The sequence below is a fragment of the Polyodon spathula genome, chromosome 10 (assembly GCF_017654505.1).
Source record: "Polyodon spathula isolate WHYD16114869_AA chromosome 10, ASM1765450v1, whole genome shotgun sequence".
Classification (NCBI taxonomy): domain Eukaryota; kingdom Metazoa; phylum Chordata; class Actinopteri; order Acipenseriformes; family Polyodontidae; genus Polyodon; species Polyodon spathula.
Window position 1 is genome coordinate 26,917,885 of NC_054543.1, and position 22,174 is coordinate 26,940,058.

The window sequence follows — 22,174 nt, forward strand, 5'->3', positions numbered from 1 at the left end:
ACACCACCTTGCAAGATATCAGGCTATTTATTTCTGTGTTATTTTGGATGTGTTTGCTTCTGAATGAAAACATTACTTACAAAATAAGCAGGGGTTGCTTTCAACCTGTATCCTACTGAATTAAGATACAGTTTACTAGATTTCTACAGCAAGTTTCACAGACCTTGATTATCCCTGATCTTGGTCTTTCTAATTTTAATTTAAAGTAGTCCAAGACTGATGCTATTCAGGGTCTGTGAAATCAATTGTCACTGCAGTTTAAACCATTCGTGAAATATCCCTACAGGATTGCCTTGGTGTGTAACCTGCTTTCGCTCGGAACAATTGTTGTTCAAACTCTCATTAGGAACCCAGGTAAAAAAATGTTACTTGTTCAACTTAGACTTCATTTCCATAAATCATCATACAATAGAATTACTCTTCTCAACTACAGAAACAGGTGCTTCAGTTTAGGTGGATTGCTGCTTTTCTTCAGTGCTGTGATAAGAAGTTTCGGTCGTAGGATCAGCACATGGCCGTGCAGTGGATTCTCACATTTTTGTGCATAAGCTTTTTATTGTTTGCAAGGCTGCAAAACCCTTTATACGTGACACAGCGTTAAATCCAATACAACTGTCCAAGCGTATTATTTCATTTGGGGGAGTGGGGGTCACCATGAAGAGGTGTACATTACCATTCTATATTACTGTAGCTGCTATGCAAACTCCCCCCTTCAAAGATAGAAATACCTTGTTGTCTCAAACTGGCGGTTTGTCTGCGCGAGTCTTCTGTGTTTCTGTACACAACATGTCATTACTCGGACAGAGTCGAAGGAGAAGCTGTCAGACTGTCACTGTCTCATTCACACAGAAATTGCCAGAGAAATAAGAGAAATGGACATCAATGAGAATTGAATTATTAAAGTTGAAAAATAGAATGTTCTGTATGATGTCAGTGGATATAAAGACAATACCAAAGAAAGACGCCATATGGTAAGAAATAGCAGAACAATTGGAAATTGATGGTATGTCTATCTCTATTTCATCTTAATTTTAGTGTTAAGGTTTTTTATCAATCCCAAGGTTTTTCATCAGGGGTTAACACTTAGGGTTGACATGTCTGTATCAGTATTAGTTGATCTATAGATAGTTTTGTTTTTTATTGTGAATATATTAGTGACTAGCGGCTGGCTCTGAATATTCTGTGGTGGCCAAGGGCGCACAATCAAAAGATATTATACATCAAAGATGCATGTGTTATGACACAAGAATAAATTAAAACCGTGACAAAGGGAGTAGCCACCCAGTTAAAATTCTGTAATGAAAACCAATATAAGGTCTTACAAGCTTTGAGTGAATTATTATATTTAGATGTGTCTGGTGTGCTTCTGTTTAAAACTGCTGCTCTGGAATTTGTTTTTATCTTCTTGCTCACAGACCCCACATTTCTAACCACGGAAAGCCCAGACATATCAACACCTGACAGGCATTGCAGTAGAAGCAGATAAAGTTATATATCGTGACATGAGCGAACATGCTGGGATGTGTATTCAATTAAGGAACAGGATATATCTGCTACTCCAAAGGACTACAAAACAATTCCAGAGGTATTGACTGGAACTGAGCAAGATGAATTTCAGTGCAGACAACTTGTCATCCCTAAGATTCATTGCAAAATAAGTCATCTGATTGGAATGCTTAATGGGCATGTTATCTTATGAATGCGTTTATATATATATATATATATATATATATATATATATATATATATATATATATATATATATATATATATATATAAAGAGAGTGTAGTCTTGGGGAGTTACAGGACCACATTTCCCAGAAGTCCTCCAGTTGTTTTATTAATTACTGTCAGCTGGCGAATATTGCAAATTGCAGCCAGCTGCAGTGTATTTAAGATCATCAGTCAGTGTATCCAAGGCTGCTGTGTGAAGAGCCCGACTGTGCATCTTTAAGAGAAAAAAAAAAAAAAAGTACTGTGTACCATTTTGCTAAACTGTGTGATTTTTTTGTAAGGACGGAGAAACAGCTTAGATGTCCCTTGTTAGACAGGGGATTCCTGAAGTTTAGTTAGCACTCCAAAGTGGAACTAGGTTTTATTGTTTATGTTTGGTTATTTTTGTGTGTGTCTAAAAACAAAAGAAAATTAGCACAACCATGCTGTAAAACCTCAAGTCTATGTGTTGGGTCTGTTCAAAAAGAGCCAAACAAACAGGAAATGAGTGAAATAAATAAGTCCCAAGGACTTTTATTTATTAAAATTTCCCTTGAAATTATTATTACAATTTAAAAACTGAAAAAAAGCTTTTGTTGTTGTGGAGGAAGCCCATCTTTTCCAGGACAGCTTTGAAGATTACATTATTGCGTATTCATTGAAGAACTTCAGAGTTTGAGGAGTTGAGAGCAATGAGATGTTTTGAAGAAAGAACAAATCAAGTGAGTGAATCCAAAGAGCGCGAATCCAGAGCATCCAGAGAGATGAGAGTCTAGAGAAATTGAAAATCCTTGTTTTGAGTTTAAGTAACACAATATATAGGCCTTCCCTTGTACTGTAAACTAATTCTTGTCGGTCCTTCCATTGGTTCACAGTATTTGATAGATAGTTGCGTGTCACACAAAAAGGGTGTGTTAGAAATGGAATGTATCTGCCTATTTTGTTATGAAAGGATTTTACATTTATCATTTAAACCTCCTATTCAATATAACCTTAGTTCCATTCATTGGAGAAGCATACACATTTCAGTTTCATTCTCTATACAAAATTACGATTACACGCTTATAAAACACATTATAATACAACCAAATGATAATATTTAAAAATAGTTATTAGTTTTTAATATTAATTTAAACCACTATATAATAAATATAAACACTTCAGATTTATTGGGAAACTTACTTAAAATAGCTATTAAACTTGTGTTCACAAGTTATGTAATTAAAAATGATTCTTAAAGCATTTTAACTAACTTTTAACACAATAGTGGTAAAACTGCATTGTCACTATAGCTTGCTTTGGTAAGTTCTATGACACCTTAGGAGGCCAGACAATCAGGTTGCATTTTGGAAGTTGAGCTTCAAAGAGTTAACTCAGTTTTTGTGTTCTGTGCCTTATCTACAACCTTTGTAGTAGATCTGGTTAAGAATGTTCTGTAATCTATGTTAACAACCCAATCCCCACAGCATGACAATACAGACAACATAATTAAATATCTGAGAAATTATTTTATTAAAATTAATTTAACCATGAATTTCCTTGACAATAATGCATTGGAGTCAATGCATATGCTCAGTTTACTGTATAAAAAGGATCACCACTATACAGTAAAACAGGAATACATGCTTACAATATTATGCTTAAACAGGGTAAATTTAATGATACAGCGCTGGTAATGGTTTTGGTTTTTGAAAATGAATACACTTGTATGTACTTAAACGATATACACTTAACTGGGATAGACTATATAAAACGTGTTTTGTATAAAATTAACATTGTTACATTTAAACTATGAAACTTTGAAACTATCAACTATAATTATGTTATAACTCAGTGGAGCGTGTATTTCACATTCATTTGGGTCAATCTTTTTAGGCACCTAAGTATAAACACTATTTTAATAGAATATACAGATGTGGAACTATACCAGGGTTCTCACCAGGAATTTTTCACAGCGTGGTGGTGGGGGCGGAGGCGGGGAAAGAAACAGTGCCTCGCAACCCCCTGCAGGCGAGTCAGGACATGCACATGCTTACGCTTTGTGGAAGCAGTTGTCAGCATACAGCAAACCCGTTTGTCACTGTTGTTCCATAGTTAAAGAATATACAACATGAACGTTTTTTCCACTTATCATAAGTAAAATTGGACTCGTATTGTGTCCCACATTTTATATTTTAAAACCTACGTACTATATGAAAATCTATCTATGGGAAACTGAAATCATACAAAACAATATTGTTAAATTGTGGAACTTTGGCTTTTTTTTTCTAAAGACCTTGAATATCTCAAAACTGCTTGGAATACACATTACTGTTCTTCGTCCGAACGATTTATTTATTTAACCCAGCTTGTTATGCTAAGTTCCACTCGCCACGTCATTACACGTGAAACATTTTACCTTGTGGTTCAACTATTTTTGCCGAAGTTCGCCACGGTGGTGAAGGCTTTGAAAAATGTACTTGTGTAAGACTGCCAGCACATTCACAGTGTACTGGTAAATGAGTCAATACAGACTAGTTTGATTTAATTTTGCCCAATGAAAGCTCTTTAGCTTGATCACATAACATTTGCATGCCACAAATGCTGTGTTTGGCAGAAGGACAGAGGCTCTAATAGAAAGTCAGCGGACGGCACTCCTTGTAAAAAATAAAAAAAATAATAAATAAATAAACATGGCATCTAAACGGAAAAAAAATGTTATAAAACAAATTGTACAGACCAATTACCAGAATCATGATGCAGCCCAAAGAATACCAGTCACCCATGCACACAACTAAAATATGACCGTGGTACTAGTCACAGGGAGGTGAAGCAGCCATGGTTTCAAACATACCCTCTGGTCACAAAAGAACATTTTCACAGAAGGCAAGCCAGAAACACGCAGCTTCAAGATCACAGCTAAGTTTGTTTTTGTTTTTCCTCGTTGTTTGCTATCTCTTTAAAATGTGTGTAAATATATGCAGGAAATAGTAAAAAAGTGGATTCGAAGGAGGAATAATTTAATAAAATAATAAACATTTATTATTTTAAAAAGAAGGATTCGTCTCACTATGATTTATTGAGTTTTAATGTCAGAATCGGTGCAATATTACTGTCAGTAGTCTGTACAATCCTACTGATATTATTAATCACATTAGTACAATCTTGTGTCACTAGAACTGCGGTTGGTCAGAGAGACATTTAATATTAACATACACTAATAGCACTGTCTACTGCCACAATTTTGCTTTACCATTCTGTAGTGGAAAGAAAACCACGTCACAGTCAAAATAATGTGAAGAAATATGCACTACTTGAATATCTTTGCAAACCTATTCAGAATTTAGGAAATCTGTAACATTTTTTTTTTTTTTAATGTGAGACATTTGGCATTTATTAAATGGGAATCAGAATTATAGTGCAAATTAAATATAATACGTGTATTGGAAATGGTAGGGTCTGGCATTATATGGCAAATATCTACGTGTTTTCAAATAAAATCAACAGGGGGGAATGTGCTAATAAAGTTCAGTGAAGTTCAATCTCATCTCTGTGTCGCATACATTACTCACACTAAACTAAAGAACATGCTGTCACAACCAACCCATTGAAGAGTATTGAGAGCTGAAACAAGTATTTTAAGCAAACCAATTTCTCACATAAAGGAATAATTAACAATGTTTCACCAGGATTACTATACTTTTTTGGCCATTACGCAAACTGAAAACACAGCGTAGCGGCCTGATTACAGTGTTATTTTTCCAGGTCATTTTTCCAGGTAGCAACATAACAGCCCTTTGCACTCAACAGCGCTGGCGAGAACCCTGTATACTATAATATACTATAACTTTAAAACTATCAAATATGGGTCCATTATTCATAACTCACTGGAGAGTGTATTTCTTATGGTGTGGGTTAGGATTTTCTGAATTTGCTCATGTTGAACAACTACACAGGTCTAAGCAGCTCATATTCTTCTCCTTTGTATTGCCTCCCATCAGTGATCAGCATGACCCATTGTCCTCCATTATGCCAGTTATTGTTTACTATCTCCTGAAAGGGCTGACAGCATGCTTAACAGGTTTTGGAGAGCCATGCTAGTAGTTCACTGTTGGCCTTTCACCTCAAAACTCTCCCTAGAATTGTTGTGACAGGTGGCACTAAGGTTAGAAGCCGCCACTCTCTAATAACTCACACATTTTCATCTTCTGTCATATTGGCCATATGTACTCATCCCCTGCAGAGGGATATTTTAAAGGGGCAACAGCTTGACTTTCATAGGATTTGTACAGAGATGCATTGTTGTATCGTTTTATGGTCATGTCTTTTGGTTAATACTATTTACCACAACAAAGAAAGACTGAGGCTCTATCCAAATATTGACAAGGGAAACAGAATTGGGAATTCATTCAAGCAAAACCCTCTTAAACAAGCTGGGTTTGCCAGTCTAGTAGTCTCTTCCAAATTTGAATTTTACAAAAGCTACAGGTCTTTATTTATCAATATTCACCCAACATTTGGTCCACTCATGCATGAGAAAATACTGATTTGCACCAAATACATTTAGCTAAATAAAAATATATAATAATAATAATATGCTAGATAACATACTGACCTCAACAGCTTTACAAGGTTTGCATTCTCATGATAGTAGCTGGTAAGTTGCTTTTCTGACCATCCCCACACATTACCCACAATATTTACTTAGAAAGTTTGGAAATGTATTATTTTCATTAGTTTTATAAACTAACGCTAATAAATTCCCAAGAAATTTGATATTAAATAAAACCCCCAAAAAGTGACAACACACTGTGTACTTTAGAGAGGACAGTGAAGCAGAGCACTATCATGTTAGTTTAATCATATTTAAAAAGCTAACCAACCCTTTACAGTTTGAGAGAGTAGTACAAGAAACATGGAGCTATTGAGCCCCCTTAAAAGGTGGTTGCTCCAAGGAAGGGCTTGCAATGCTTTTACATGTCCTGGTCATGAAGAGCTGCGATACCTACCCCCCTGCTAAATCACCTTAACCATCAGTGCTGTCCAGCTCCTTTCACAAACGCTTAACACCACAAAATGTAACAAAAAAAAGAATGATTTCCGTTTTTGAAGTTACAAAACCATGCGACCATATGGAACCATCTAAAGACTTCTTAGAAGCAGCATCTTGCTTTCAGATGTGACCTAGCAAAGGCAGGAGACAATTTCCCTCAGCTGTAAATATGAAGTCTTAAATGTTCTAGCTGCAGTGTAGCTTTCACAAGATTCCTTTCACTTGTAAAAATTAAAAAAAGAACACTTCCATTATTGATGGTGTGAATATAAAGATCAGGCAGAATGTTTCTAGTTCAGTAATATTGGCCCCATTTTCCAAAGAGATGCGATGGCGTACAAATCACAGCTGCATCTGATTTTCAGTATCAGATTTGCATTGAAAAACTAGCCTTGCATCAGTGCAGTGTTTTGTTGGAACTTTGTCAGCATTTCACGATGTTCCCGGGTTTTGTTTTTTTTCCCCTGCTTTTACTGAGTTGCATTTTTAGAATTGGTCATAACTCAATTGCAGCGCAGGCTGTGTTGCGTCTGCACTTAGAATAAAACTAGCCCTGTATGAAAATGACCCCCTTAGTTATTTTCAGGTTGTATTTACAGGTATTTAGTGAATTATCTGTGAGTGTGTCTGCACAACTGAACTTTCTGCTAAGTCTGGTTAAAGTCTTTCTGGAGCAGCACTATCATATACTTCAAGTCTCTCATTTGTGATTGAGAGTTTTAACTGTAATAATGCACATAGACATTGTAAAGTACACTATGTAAAGGGCATGCTGCAATAAACAGGTGCTTAATCTTATATAGGGGACTATTCTACTGGAAGAGATAGTGGAAGTTTATTTAAATTAGCCATGTGTCTAGAGCTGTACTCTATTGTGTTAGAAGTAGGTCATGTGCAAACATATACATTTGTTTGTTACTGTAAATGTCTGTTAAATTCATCTAATTTGTAAATGTGAAGTACTATTTTGAGTGACAAATGAGTTAATTTTGCAAACCCTGAAGAATTAAAAGGTGTTTATTCCATTCAGTTTGCTGCAGGTGGTTTTGACACTTTTAAGGAGCAGTCTTACAGTAGTCTTGCTTTTTAGATATTTTTTCTCAACCAGAGTTCACAGATGGCATATTCATTAATAGCAGACCAGTATCAGTTTCAAAAAAAGTCTAGGAGAGATTCTCTGAACAGTCATAAATAAAGATGTGTTCATTTCCTTTGGAAGACAGAGGTTGCTTTGATTTTATTTTATTTGTTTCTGATTGCTTGCAGCAGTTCTTGGTCTCTCCCTAGTGACCCCACTGTAGAAACCAGGTTATACATGTTCCACTCACTGCTCAAGCAAGTTTCTCAAGCAAGTTTTCTTTCTAAATTTTTCTTGTTAGCTATTTTTAATAAAGAGAAGCTCTTGTATAAGCCCAGAAGACCTGGTTGTTGTAATTATAAAGCTGCCACAAAGTTTTGACAGATGCAGCTGGAGGATATTCAGACGGCCTGAAATTCAAAAGTTGCTTTGGCTGATCCTAAATGGAAAATAACAAAAATTAAGAGGCTTTGGGGTTTAAGTGTTTTTTGTTTGTTTGTTTTTAATTTTTTTTAATTCTTATTAAATGTCAGTGGTTAAGCCACAGAATTTAGTCTCTAATATTGTATTTGTTGTACTGTACATTGATACTTCCTGTATCTATTTTCTATAGTACAAAACAAGATGCAGCAGGAACTTCTCATGTGTAAACCTTTAATGTATTAACATATTGCATTTTTGTAAGTTTTACTGCAAGAAATGTTTATTACTTATACTGTGAAACAAGAAATATTTGCTAATTTCGCTTTTATTAAAAATCCGCAGAAGTAATGTGCCATGAAATATATTATTCATACATGTGTCGTGCATTAAAAGAAAAAGCGCAAACATTTATGGCAACAAAAAATGATTTTGAAGGCCAATAGCGAAATTAAGTTGCCTCAGAAAAATCCTGTTTTACAGTAAAGTATTACTGGATATTGCATTTGCTGTTGTAGTTTATTGGTTTAATTCCTAACTGTGGTTGATTGTGTCTAGACTGAACGTTAGGATGGGATGACAGCTCATCTAGAGGTGAGGGGAAAACTGACTACAGTATCTGGTTCAAAAATAAAACTCATCACAACGATGAGATTGTGGCAGTTTCATTGTTATTTACATTGCATTTGGGCATTAGAAACTGTAAATCAGTTCTGTGGTTTAGTTACAGTCATTCAAACTTTCAATAAAATATAACAACCCACTGTGAATACCAAATCGGGAATAAATTAACCAGTATTACAGCAACTTCGGGCATAACGACCTCCTGAGAATTTTGACATGAATGTATTAAAGGTAGGTTTACAGCCTTAATCTATGTACAGGTATTCTCATATTTCAGATATTATTTCTCAAATAAGCACAATGTCAGTGAAAGATTAAACATTAAAAATAACCAATATTGTGTACATTTAATTAATGTACAGGCATGTTTTTTTTTTTGTTTTTTTTCCTAATGCCTTCAAGTCATTGACTAGAATGAGGTAGAATTGGAATTCATACAGTATGGATCCTGGAAGACGTCTCTTTCTCAATCCTCACTATACTGTTTAGTGTCGCTGCAATGCCTGTATCTCCCTATTGCACACACATGTGAAAAAAGCAGCGCTGTACTATATGTCCACCCTGAATTTCCTATTTCTTCAATTCCAACCCAAGTAGATGATTATCCATGTACAATATAAACATGGCTGACATTTACTGTTGTAATTCACTCCAGTCTGACTCATTCCAGGCTTTACTGTGACCTTAATTAAGACAGAACCTTCAAACTTGTCATGTTGGTTAATTAATAGAAATAAATATTTCCAAGATTCCACACATCCAAGGCGTTCCTTAACTTTTTTTTAAATCATCATATGATTCACTGATCATCAGCACCCACAATGTGGTGCTGCTCCATCGTGGTGGTGTAGCACGATGATGATGTACCAGGATTACTGGGCTGGCTACAGTACTTAAAGGGCATTATGACTGTATGCTGTCCACAATGTTGTCTTTCAGCTTGGTTTTGTACCTAGAAGTTTTAGCCATGTCTAGACTTGCACACCTTGTGGTTAAATTGGGCCTAATTTGTGTTCTGTTTGCACCAATGCATAGGATAAAAACAGTACAGGAGTAGAACTGGTTATTACCCAGTTATGGGGTTGAAATAATCTTTTTTAGGCACTCTCTCAATCAGTTTAATCTTGTTCCTGCCATGCCAAAAATTGTTAGTTTCAATGCAACGAGAAAAAAAATGTAAATATATAAAACTAGTCGAATAAGTCTAATTTGCTTCTTGCTAGTTTTATAAAATTTACTTTGTTTTTCTCTTTGTCGAAACAAGTTAGAGAAAACAGAACATCAGGCCCAGTGTTAAAGCATTTTTTGTTGAGGTACAGTATGAACAACACAGGTTTTCATTGAGTGAATATGTCTGAAAGATGATTTAAACCCTGAAACGGTCTAAGAATCTCCTGTTCTGTAGTTTCCCAATTTGATCCAGTGTCAGTGTTGTATTATGATCTTTTGTTGCCATTGGCCTGTATTTAAAAAAAGAAAAACAGGGATCCATTCAATTCATTGTAACAACAGTAGATCTAAACACTGTTCAATTCATATATACAGTGTTTGCTTGTGTTTACATACATTGAAATGCAAAACTACATTTGAGAGGTGTTGTTAGAGACATGGTATTTATGGCCTTGATACTGCACACCAGATAGGGTCTTAATGATCCTAACAGTTGCAGATCTAAATACCAGTGACCTTGAAAAACAAAAAAAATAAGAGTCACCCCTGGAGAGAAACACCAGTGAGATTCATATAGTCAAATGGTGTTTAATTCTGGGATCATTCAGAATGAATAGATCCCACATTATGAATGGAATTATGCACAGGTGTCTGACAATGATCAAATAGAACCTGATATGATCAGAAAAGGCTTGAACAGCAGTACTTGGGTGGGGGGGGGGGGGGTTCTGTCATCCCTGAGTTATGGAACCTGGCAGCCTACCAGTTGACCTGTCATTACGAGCACGGGTGGCAAAATCAGTTTTTTTTTTTTTAAATGCACTTTGAAATATGTTACTGATCAGATGCCAGCAGTATGGACCAGGCCAAATGCCTGAAAATAGTTACAGTAAACTGTTTACCTAGCTTGGTTTCCTTTTTCACTTTCAGCAATTAGACCTACAAGAGAAGCTTATTCTGGTTGCATAACTCCTGTATCGTCTGATCTTTTCATGTTCATGTTTACCGTAGTAGAAACCTCATTCCTTAAAAATGATATTTTAACATGCCTAAACAACGTTGTTTTTTTAAAAGAAAAACCACAATAATGGTCATAAAAAGGCTGTACTACCTTTTTTGTTTAGCTCAATGTCACCAGAAACTTTACTAGAAAACATGGTTCAAGTTAGTCCTTTCTGACTTAATTTATCTGCATTCACAGCTGTTTGAGACCACATTCAGCTGGCACTATCAGCTCCACCATTATAGACCACATCCTGTCAGATAATGACCTATTTTTCAAGACAAATCCTGGCTCACTCTCTGTACTGTGGTTTAGCTAAAACTAATAGTGCATTTTTGGGAATGTCATTTAGTGCCATTTTACTGGGAGGTGTGGTTTGTAAGGAATTGAGGCAGTTTTCTTAAGTAACTAATTATGTGTAGTACATCCAATTATTGCATTACCAGTCCAAACCTAGTTTTCTGTGAACTGTATTCTTACTAGCAGGGTATTTTATATATGCTGTATTTGAAAAATAGACACAAAACACATCAACTGTATTTATAGACACAAAACATATCAATATATATATATATATATATATATATATATATATATATATATATATATATATATATATATATATATATATATATATGAGAGAGAGATATAACAGGCTTTCAGACCCTGTTAACAGAATTTAATTGCAAGCTCTTTGGTTCTCATGCTTTTACCCTGCATGGATAATCATCCATTTGTTTGTGGTGTTAGTCTTTGCTGCGCTTGTCTGGTACTCTTGTGTGAGTCAGGAGAGAATGTGTCATAGTGCTGCAGTGGTGATAAAAACTTGTTAGGAGTTTCAAATATAACCATATTGAAGAAATTGCCTCTCTAACAGTTCAGTCTAACAGCGTCCCTCCCGTCACTGACCAATGATACAGTCCGTCTTTCTCGTGGTTTAGTGCTGGGAGGTGCACAGTAAAAAGAATGGTAACAATAATACATTGTGAAAAGGAGTCATTTTCTTGCAGGACAAGATTAGACAGAGAAGGGGCCAGCTGATGCTGAGCAGGTTTTTGAATGGGTTGTAGATCAGATGTGCTGGTGCTGAGGGACACCGGTGGCAATGATAGGCGGGCTTACTGGCACCTTTGCTGTAAGTTTTTTTTAAATGCGAGAGGCATTGTGTTATGCGGCTTGGGCACTTTGGCAACTGCCACCGGTACCGTCGGTTATTCCATATCCTGGCCACTGTCCCTGTAAATGAATGTCACCCTCTGTCTCAATTCTCTCTCCACTTCATTTCTAACAGTGTCCTCTAACCCTGGTTTTGGTATTTTAGCCAGGGTTGACTTGGTCAACTTCTTTTAATACATTGTTATAATATAAAACTTATTAACAGCAATAATATACATTAATTTAAATACAAATGCTGTCAAGTACAACAGAAGCAAGAAAAGAGATCTGTAATTTCAGACTGTGGATTTAGACATAATTAGACACCACTACTTACAAGAAAGAAAAAACGTTCATAGTCCAAAAATAGAAAAAAAAAAAAAGATTAATTTCTGAAAGAGATTACTGTATTGATTTATCCTGCGATACTCGTAATTGGCATTGAGCCTTTTACATTTAAAGACATATTTATTTATTTATTTATTTTTAATTAAAAAAAAAAAAACATTGAAAAAGCCAGCCATCTGTGGCACATACTTTTTTGTAAATTGTCTGCTGTCATAGCGGATTCATATGCAAATTATTTTAATGAGTGCAGTCGTGACTACCACCTTGAAAAACACATATTGCTTTGCTGAATTTATATTTGACGGCATTTCCAAATATTACTGTGCTTTCAGTGATATACTTTTTGTTCACTAACTAATCCAAACACAAGGCAGATGGCCAGGAACTGTTTTGATTGTATTTTCCCAGAAGAAACCTGTTATCTGTCAGATACCCTTTGGTCTTGTGACTTCACGAGAGATGCTCATATCCCAGCTGAACAGGAAGGGCAGGGTTGGGAACTCGGAGCTGTGGGGTCGAGGTGGTGTCAGAGCCATAGAGATTGACGGGAACACATTCTCGTCTCAAAGCTGATCTTCAGGCCACAGTTTTATACTGCCTTTAACAACTATTACTATTGGTACTGTTACCACAGCTATGGCCAAAGGTTTTGCATCACCTAGAATTTTAGGATTGGGACAATAACAATATATTTTTTTTAAATATATAAACATAATTTAGATCTTTTATTTAACATCATGTGATAAAAAATTACAAAACAATATCACGCTATCGAAACCATAAGTCTTTTGGCTATAGCTACATTATTATTATTATTATTATTATTATTATTATTACTACTAGTACTGTTACTGCTAGTATCACTATTACTAATGTTATTGCTATTAATAGTATGTCTTATACATATGTACTGTACATCTCCAATATTGTGAAGGACAAAGTGATTATAAAACAAGAGCGTTGGCCATCATGTAGTCATCGTTTTGTTTTGGGCATATTAGGGCATCTGTTTATTTAAAAGGCTACTGCAGGGCTCTTAATTACTTAGCTTAACTTAATTACATATGTATAAGACATACTATTAATAGCAATAACATTAGTAATCTAGATTTCCAGAACGCTTTTGACAAAGTCCCGCACAAAAGATTAATTCTCAAACTGAATGCAGTTGGGATTCAAGGAAACACATGTACATGGATTAGGGAGTGGTTAACATGTAGAAAACAGAAAGTACTGATTAGAGGAAAAACCTCAGAATGGAGTGTGGTAACCAGCGGTGTACCACAGGGATCAGTATTAGGTCCTCTGCTATTCCTAATCTACATTAATGATTTAGATTCTGGTATAGTAAGCAAACTTGTTAAATTTGCAGACGACACAAAAGTAGGAGGAGTGGCAAACACTGTTGCAGCAGCAAAGGTCATTCAAAATGATCTAGACAAGATTCAGAACTGGGCAGACACATGGCAAATGACATTTAATAGAGAAAAGTGTAAGGTACTGCACGCAGGAAATAAACATGTACATTATAAATATCATATGGGAGATATTGAAATTGGAGAAGGAATCTATGAAAAAGACCTTGGAGTTTTTGTTGACTCAGAAATGTCTTCATCTAGACAATGTGGGGAAGCTATAAAAAAGGCTAACAAGATGCTCGGATACATTGTGAAAAGTGTTGAATTTAAATCAAGGGAAGTAATGTTAAAACTGTACAATGCACTAGTAAGACCTCATCTTGAATATTGTGTTCCGTTCTGGTCACCTCGCTATAAAAAAGATATTGCTGCTCTAGAAAGAGTGCAAAGAAGAGCGACCAGAATTATTCCGGGCTTAAAAGGCATGTCATATGCAGCCAGGCTAAAATAATTGAATCTGTTCAGTCTTGAACAAAGAAGACTACGTGGCGACCTAATTCAAGCATTCAAAATTCTAAAAGGTATTGACAGTGTCGACCCAAGGGACTTTTTCAGCCTGAAAAAAGAAACAAGGACCAGGGGTCACAAATGGAGTTTAGAAAAAGGGGCATTCAGAACAGAAAATAGGAGACACTTTTTTACACAGAGAATTGTGAGGGTCTGGAATCAACTCCCCAGTAATGTTGTTGAAGCTGACACCCTGGGATCCTTCAAGAAGCTGCTTGATGAGATTTTGGGATCAATAAGCTACTAACAACCAAACGAGCAAGATGGGCCGAATGGCCTCCTCTCGTTTGTAAACTTTCTTATGTTTCTTATGTAACTAGAACTTTCATTGAACTGATAATTTGCTTAATTAGACTATTTTACTTGTTTTCAGCTCTTGAACAGTTGCAGATTTCAAGCTAGCTGTAACATTTGATAAGTAACTTTAACTGCAACTGTTTAAGAGCTGAAAGCAAGTAAAAATGTCCAGTTAAGCAAATTATTAGTTTAGGTCCCTAGGACCGAGTTTGAGAAGCCCTGGGGTATGTAATGGAAGAGAGCTTTGTACAACAAGAGGCCTGAGTAACATTATTTCTTATTGTGTTTTTACAGGAGCTGGTGAAAAGAAGCTGTCAAAGAAGGAGAAAGTAAAGCAGAGGCGAGAGAAATGGCTAAACAGTAAGTGCATGGTTCACTTTTCAGCAGTGAAATGCAGTGTTTATATCGCAATGCACTTCAAGATGTAAGGCTTTTTTTTTTTTTTTTTTTTTTAACCAGTCAGTGTTTGGAATAAAAAATAAAGAATCTTTGTTTATAATGAAAGTAGAAGTGGCTCACTATGATAGCAGCACTATTAATCCTGAAATTGATTAACATGACCCTGTCCTTTTTTATGACCTGGGTTTACAGCAAATGTCATAGAGTAGTTCCAGTGGGGGTCATTTTGTGAAAATTCTAACATTTTTGATGTCACGCATAATAAGAACCGTATTATGAATTAAATGAACATTGCTTTAAAAAGGGTGCTTACTTTGTAAGATTTTAGAATGATATTACAGAAATGTTCCAATTTTACATAATCGTGGCCATCTGGGTTTACAGCAGATGTAACTGCAGTGTTCTACTGGTCATCCTTGTCTTTGAGAATGGTTTGGTTTAGTTCTAGGAAAAGAACATTCCATTCTGAGTCCCAAAAGTCGTGGTAATCATAGCTTATGGGTCTGTTCACAATTGGTTTGTTTGTTTAGTTCAATCGAGTGTGGTTGGTTAATTTGAAAGCACATATACTCCAAATGAGCGTTTGTTTTTAAGTGAAGCAAACCAAGACCAGGAGAGCATTGTTTTATTTTTGCTATGATAACATTTTAGTGAAAAACACATAGAACTTCTGCTTTAAGTAATTGAAGCTAACAAAATAATGACCTGATCTTACCTTTTTTGCACTTCAATTAGCTAAATGGGTCTTAATGTTGCAGTTTTGAAAGAAACACGTGTCATAGCACACATGTATTCTCACTTTAAAACATATCTTTATAAGGTTAAAGGAAGCTCTCATATCATGTTTTAAAAGAAAAATACAAGTTTACTATAACACAGGTTTCTTTCAAAACTGCATATTTGTGACTTGTATAACAAATTGAAGTAAACTAGAAAGAAGTAAACCAGTAATATTGTGTTAGCTGTATTCACTTCAAATAGAAGGTGCAGTATTAATTAACAAGGATGTTTGGAGCTCCTGCCTCCCTTGACCCAGCTTCAGGAGACGCAGGTGCTTCTGAGCTTGTTAGCTTAACAGTATTTCTGCCCCCATTGTAAAGACACATTTCAAACATGATACTATAAATAACATTATTATTATTATTATTATTATTATTATTATTATTATTATTATTATTGAGCCATCTCCTGTACAACAATTGTCCAACTTTTGTCTGAAATTACTGTACTGTTTAAAATGGACATGTCTGACCAATGGCCAAAAAATTAAGCACAAATATATTTTCTGAAACCATTAATATCTCAAGCAAACCATAGACTTAAAAGAAGAGGAGTTCTAAGCACCCCTGTATCCTGCACCACAGGAAGTCATATAACAGGCTGAGAATCATGTCATGTTTCCCAGCATGCAGTGTTTGTGTTCTGGAGGCTAAATCCAGCCCTGTCGTCTCAAAATGGTTCCCTACTACAAATTGAGTGTCCTGACAAAAGCGGCTACACACACGTTGAACCATGTTCATAACAAAATATTTTACTGTGGTTGTAATAAAATATGTGTCCAGGCAGCCAAAAAACACTGTGGCTACTTCCTAGACTGTGGTTTTGTGGGATATTCATAAAATATCACAGCTGAGTGAAAAACATGTTGATTTACTATTGAAGTCGCTCTTTGGAGTAGAGGTGAACTCAAACACACAAGAATGTAATCACCACACAAGGGCTTGCTTGGAGTTTGTCAGGATACGCTTGTGAAGAAATACATTTATGAATCACTTCAGAGAAATTCTACAATTCACATTTGCCTTCACATATATAATTTAATGCACATATTCATAGATCAAGCATCCTGGAAATGTGGACCTCTATTGTTGCTAACTTCCATAAATGTTACCTGTCATACAATTTCATTGACTGTATAGGTCTCAGAAGTGCACAAAATAATTATGATGTCGCAAACATGTGTTTTCATTTTAAAACCTGACATCTTGTTCTACACTAGGTAAAAGAAAGTTCTCTGTTTGCTTGTCTTTCCTTCCAGGAAATCTGTTACACCTGCAGCATTTCAAGAGTCATTTCACCTCAGTGTTTTTGGGGTCTAGCATCTTGCTGGCTGTAAAGCATGTCAGTCATTAGGGGAAGCAGCTGATTGGTTGCTGGCAGGAATGAAGGCCCTGAAGGGGTGGGATCACTTTACACTCCAGGTGAAATGACAGAGGGAGTGTGGAACTATCTGAAAACAGAGATTTCCTTAACTTAATGCGGTACTTGATATCATGTTTTAAATGAAGTTACATGTTTGTAAAATAGTACACATTTGAGACCTGTGGATGTGCATGGAAACTTTATGGCATTGTTTGGTTATTTGCAGTCTACAAAGGGAAACCTTGTGAGCTGACAGCGTACCTGCTCATAATGTCCTTCCATGTATTACAGAAGATCAAATTGTCATCAATAGTTTAATGTAAAGCTTTTCAGCCTGTGTGGTTAAAAGAACCATAACAGTGATCATATGTTTCTTAAAGAGCCATACAAAAAAGTGGGGAAAGAAATGGACTGTAGCATAAAATAAGTTTAGTTTACTGAATCTGACTTGGCACAAAGACATTTTTAAAGAGAGAGATAAAAAGGAGAGTTGAATCAGACTGCAAAAGACACTGGGTTCATTAAACATGTCACATAATTTTTTCTGCATTTTGACTGTACTTGCTCCCTTGAAAACAGACTAAATTGTTGTTTTATTTTAACCAATTTCACTTACGTCTAAGTTGCTTGTATTTTCCCCATTTATTTTATGGCAGTTCGATTTTTTAAGAAATAAACCATACTGCATAGCCAGAGGTTAGAAAGAAATGGAATCATGGTTCGTTAAATGGAACGAACGTGCACAATCTGCCGGAGCTGGATCGAGTTTGAAATACTGGGTGCATTTTACACCTCCTGAATAACAACCAAACGTAAGCCTGATTATAGGGTTCATTTTGTAACTATAACATTTTATAGGAGTGAAAGTGCACCTGTTATAAAACTAGCTAGTTTTTAAGAGTTCCATGTGGTTTTAATAGTTTCTCAGTCCTTTGATCTCAGGTCTTTAAAGTTTTAATGTGATGTGGCAGCTGAGGATATTCACATTCTGCTTCTGGGCATCTCACTAACCCTGAGATTGGATTAGAACATTGTAACCCTCTGGAGTAAGAGTTAACTCCTTCTCCGTATTGGTAAAAATGCCCAGCAGGGCATGAGCATACCTGGGACTGGTAAATAGTGTAGGTCACACTTACTTTGTTACATCTAGTGAAAGTGTCACAATATATGGAGGCCACTTTTTAAATTTTTACACACATCTTGAGACCTGCTCGTCCACTTGTCCTAAAAGGACATTCTTAAAAATTTGAATTACTGTTGTATCAAAATCTGAGGATATAAGGAGAAACTATGGTGCACTTATAGAGCTTTGAATATTCAATACAGCTATGCTTGATAATGTGCATATTCAATACAGCTGTGCCTGATAATGTGCATATTCAATACAGCTGATTCCACTAATCAGTGACTAGTAAAAAAAAAAAAAAAAAAAAAAAAAAAAAAAAAGGCCTGTTATAACAGATCTCTGTAACAATAAACAACATTTTACCAGCCAAGCAAAATATCAAACTTTTGTCCCCGTGAAGTCTGTATTGCTGCTTATGCCAATTCATAATTCATGCTAAGTCCAGGTCATCTGCCAGAAATCCATGTGGATTATTAAGGTGAATTCCACAAGAGTTTAAGAATGTGTATAGAATCAGAATATTACTAAGGCAACAGTAACATGTTTGAAAGCACGAAGCAGATTTGCATATGGGGAGCAATGTATAGGAGTATAGGATTTTACAGCAGATTCTGTGCAATTAAATAATAGTTTACTGGACGATGTTTACGAAACCACGACCATGTAATCAATTTAACATCCCAAGTATGTACCTCACTTCTGACAACAAATTTTTTATTTATTTATTTGTTTTAAAAAAAAAATTTCGCACCCTGTTTAATCGCACCACCTGTTTATGGAGTTGTGTATATATATATATAATATATATATATATATATATATATATATATATATATATATATATATATATATATATATATATATATATATAGGGTGAATTTCTAACTATGCATTCTTTCCACCTACAGTAGCTTATATTTGTGGGTGTTTTTCTGGCTCGGACTGCTCTCTTGGGGGAAGCCACCAGTGCTAGCAGCAGATGCATTGATAATTTATCAAAAGAACTGTGTATAAAATCCATAATCGACAGGTTATGCTATGTCACTAACAGTAATATTTGTTATATTTACATCACATATGGGCAATATCACATTTGGGGAATATAAAATAGCTGTCTGGGGGTTTCACTTTGCTGACCTGGAAACCGTCCACCACTCAGGGTTCCAGTGTTTCTGTAGAGATCAGCCGCTGGCACCCACTGTATGACTACATTTCCACTGACAGTGTTGCTGCATCCTAACTTTGCTGGGTCCGGAAGTTTTAAATATAAATTAGATAAATGAGATTTGCAATCCTACAGAAAAGTCATCAGCTGCTGGCGAGCAGCAACAATTGGGAATCGAAACACATTTTGATTTCTAGCTGATTACCAAGCAGATATGTAAATCCCCAGTTTCATTAGATTCATTTCATAGCTGTGGAGTCATCAATCTTGAATTTGACTGAAATGAACCTGTAGGACAACAAGAGCTGCTGAGAATAACATTGTGCCTTGAGATGAAAATGTACAGTCAGTTATGAAATGCCTTTTAATTTTTCAGTCATTGATGCTTTCACCAAGCTGGTTTGACTGGAACTATACACCTCCTGGACCCAGTTACACACACAGAGAGCTGTACAAGTCCTATAGAAAGAGCTGCAGTCAGTTATTAAAGGTTCTGTTGCCTTTCCTGTATTCTAGAGATCGACACCATTAAACTGGACAGGGAGAAGCAGAAAGCCCTGGCTAAGAGAAAGGCCACGCCAGTGGTTGGGGATATGCAGGCTCTGGCGGATGCCTTGCCAGATCTCTCTGAGCTGCTTACAGCCAGCAGAACACGTTCGCTCAAGAAGTTAAAAACGTAAGTAACTAAATGTGTGGTGCTTTTGTTGATAACATGCAGAGTCGATCAACTTACATGGGCAACTGCCAATGTAAATTAGTTTGGTAATGTGTCAACGTTAAAAATACTAAATAAATCCCAAAGTTTGAACCTAAGGAGTTTCAGGTAGTCTTAAATTACTAGGAATCTCCAAGTAATATAGTCCTGGATGATTCAGAGTTAATACTGTACCATATCCAAATATTATAAGTGTAACTTAAGCAAGTGCTGTGTGGGTACATTGAAATGTTTTCCAGATACCCCAGTTGGTGTGGTAACTGCTACCGCAGCACAGTGCAGGTTACTTATCAGTTACCCTGGTAACTACTTTTCTTTTATAGCAATGCTTCAACTGCTTTTTCTAAAAAATCCCCCAAACCCCCAGATGGCGGATTTCTTTTTTTTTTTTTTAATGCCCTGGATGGTCAACTGTATCATTCAACTTATGTAGCACTGTGCAGTATCACCTTTTAAATTACAGTAAGTGGAGCAGTACCTGTTAACAGCATCCTTCTAAATTACAGGCTGAATCGTGCACAGAGAATATATACATAACTGCAAAGACTGTGTCGAACTGTACCTCAAAACCCTCCATGCAGACAGTGGGAAAGTGGTCGCAGAGTTTGAAAAATACTTTTGCAACAACTTTTGTGGTGGAGAAAAAAAGAATTTCAAGAAGCTAATTTTAACTTGTTCAAATAATCAAGAAAATAGCGGTACTTGTCAAAATGAGGTAGGGTAAACACTTAACAATATTTGCTGGCAACAGTAACTACAATGATACAAATATGAAGGTTGTAACATCTGCAAATATAAATGTGAATGATATTATCACTGTTAAATGTTTCCTTCCAAACTTTCAGACTCCTCTGGAGCCCCTGTGTAGTTGCACTGGCTCCTTCTGAAAAGTGCGCTTTCTACCATCCACATAACCATGTTAAATACAGATTATTACCAGATATTGAATATACAAGCTTTCCTACTAGAAACTTTCTTAAAACCATCATACATTATGTGGAGTGCATGTAATATATAAAATGACAATTAGCATCTAAATCTAGTGCAATAAAAAATAACAACACAGAACAATTAGATATTCTAAAATGTGTCCTGTGCTTTTTACCTACTGTAATGTATTACCTGTGTAAATTCTATTTTGTGCTAAACTAAATGATATTGATTTCCTTTCATCTCAATCCTAATGCTCATTTATTTCAAATATGCTTTCACCTTTGTTTCAGTTTCCACCATACCTTCAGTTTCTGTAGTTGAGCATGATACTAACCACTTTGCAACCACTGAGCCTCTTAATACTTACAAACACTGTCCATTTTATTCCCAGAATGTGCTATTAAACCATTGTAAACTAGTTCTTACCTTGCCTTATTATTATTATTATTATTATTATTATTATTATTATTATTATTATTATTATTATTTCCTAGCAGACACTCTTATCCAGGGAGACTATAATATCTCATTACAAGTAGTAGCATTTATAAAATACAATAAAATCAGTAGTAAATAAGAGCAAATTCAAATGGGAGAAAATAAAAAATACAATAAATAATTACGTTTGAGAGCGATTTCGACAAAGAGCAGTTCAACTGAAATATTTGGTTGTAAAAGTTAATTCCATTAAGAGCAAGTAATAAGCACAATAAATGTATAAGAACAATTTCAAATAAGAGCAATTACAAAAAAGTGAATATGGTTGCCTTTAAGAGTAAAATCAAGGGGGGGTTTACAACTAATCTGCCAGAGAGAGAGAGATCAGTAGTGGGGAGGGGAGTGGGGGACTAAAGGCGGTCTGATTTGGAGATGTTAATGATGCAAGTGCATCCAGGAGGAGATGGCTGAGAGGCAGGTAGAGATGCAGG

At 35.7% G+C, this 22,174-nt stretch overlaps 1 protein-coding gene across 1 annotated transcript in view; it reads left to right on the forward strand.

Moving 5' to 3' along the window:
- The window catches only part of LOC121322036 (protein FAM207A-like), a 95,484-nt gene that overhangs the window by 68,038 nt on the left and 5,272 nt on the right, over window positions 1-22,174 (forward strand). The window contains exons 3-4 of the mRNA XM_041261479.1: window positions 15,060-15,125; window positions 20,114-20,273. Of these exons, the coding sequence (XP_041117413.1) occupies window positions 15,060-15,125; window positions 20,114-20,273 (226 nt within the window). The remainder of the gene's footprint in view (window positions 1-15,059; window positions 15,126-20,113; window positions 20,274-22,174) is intronic.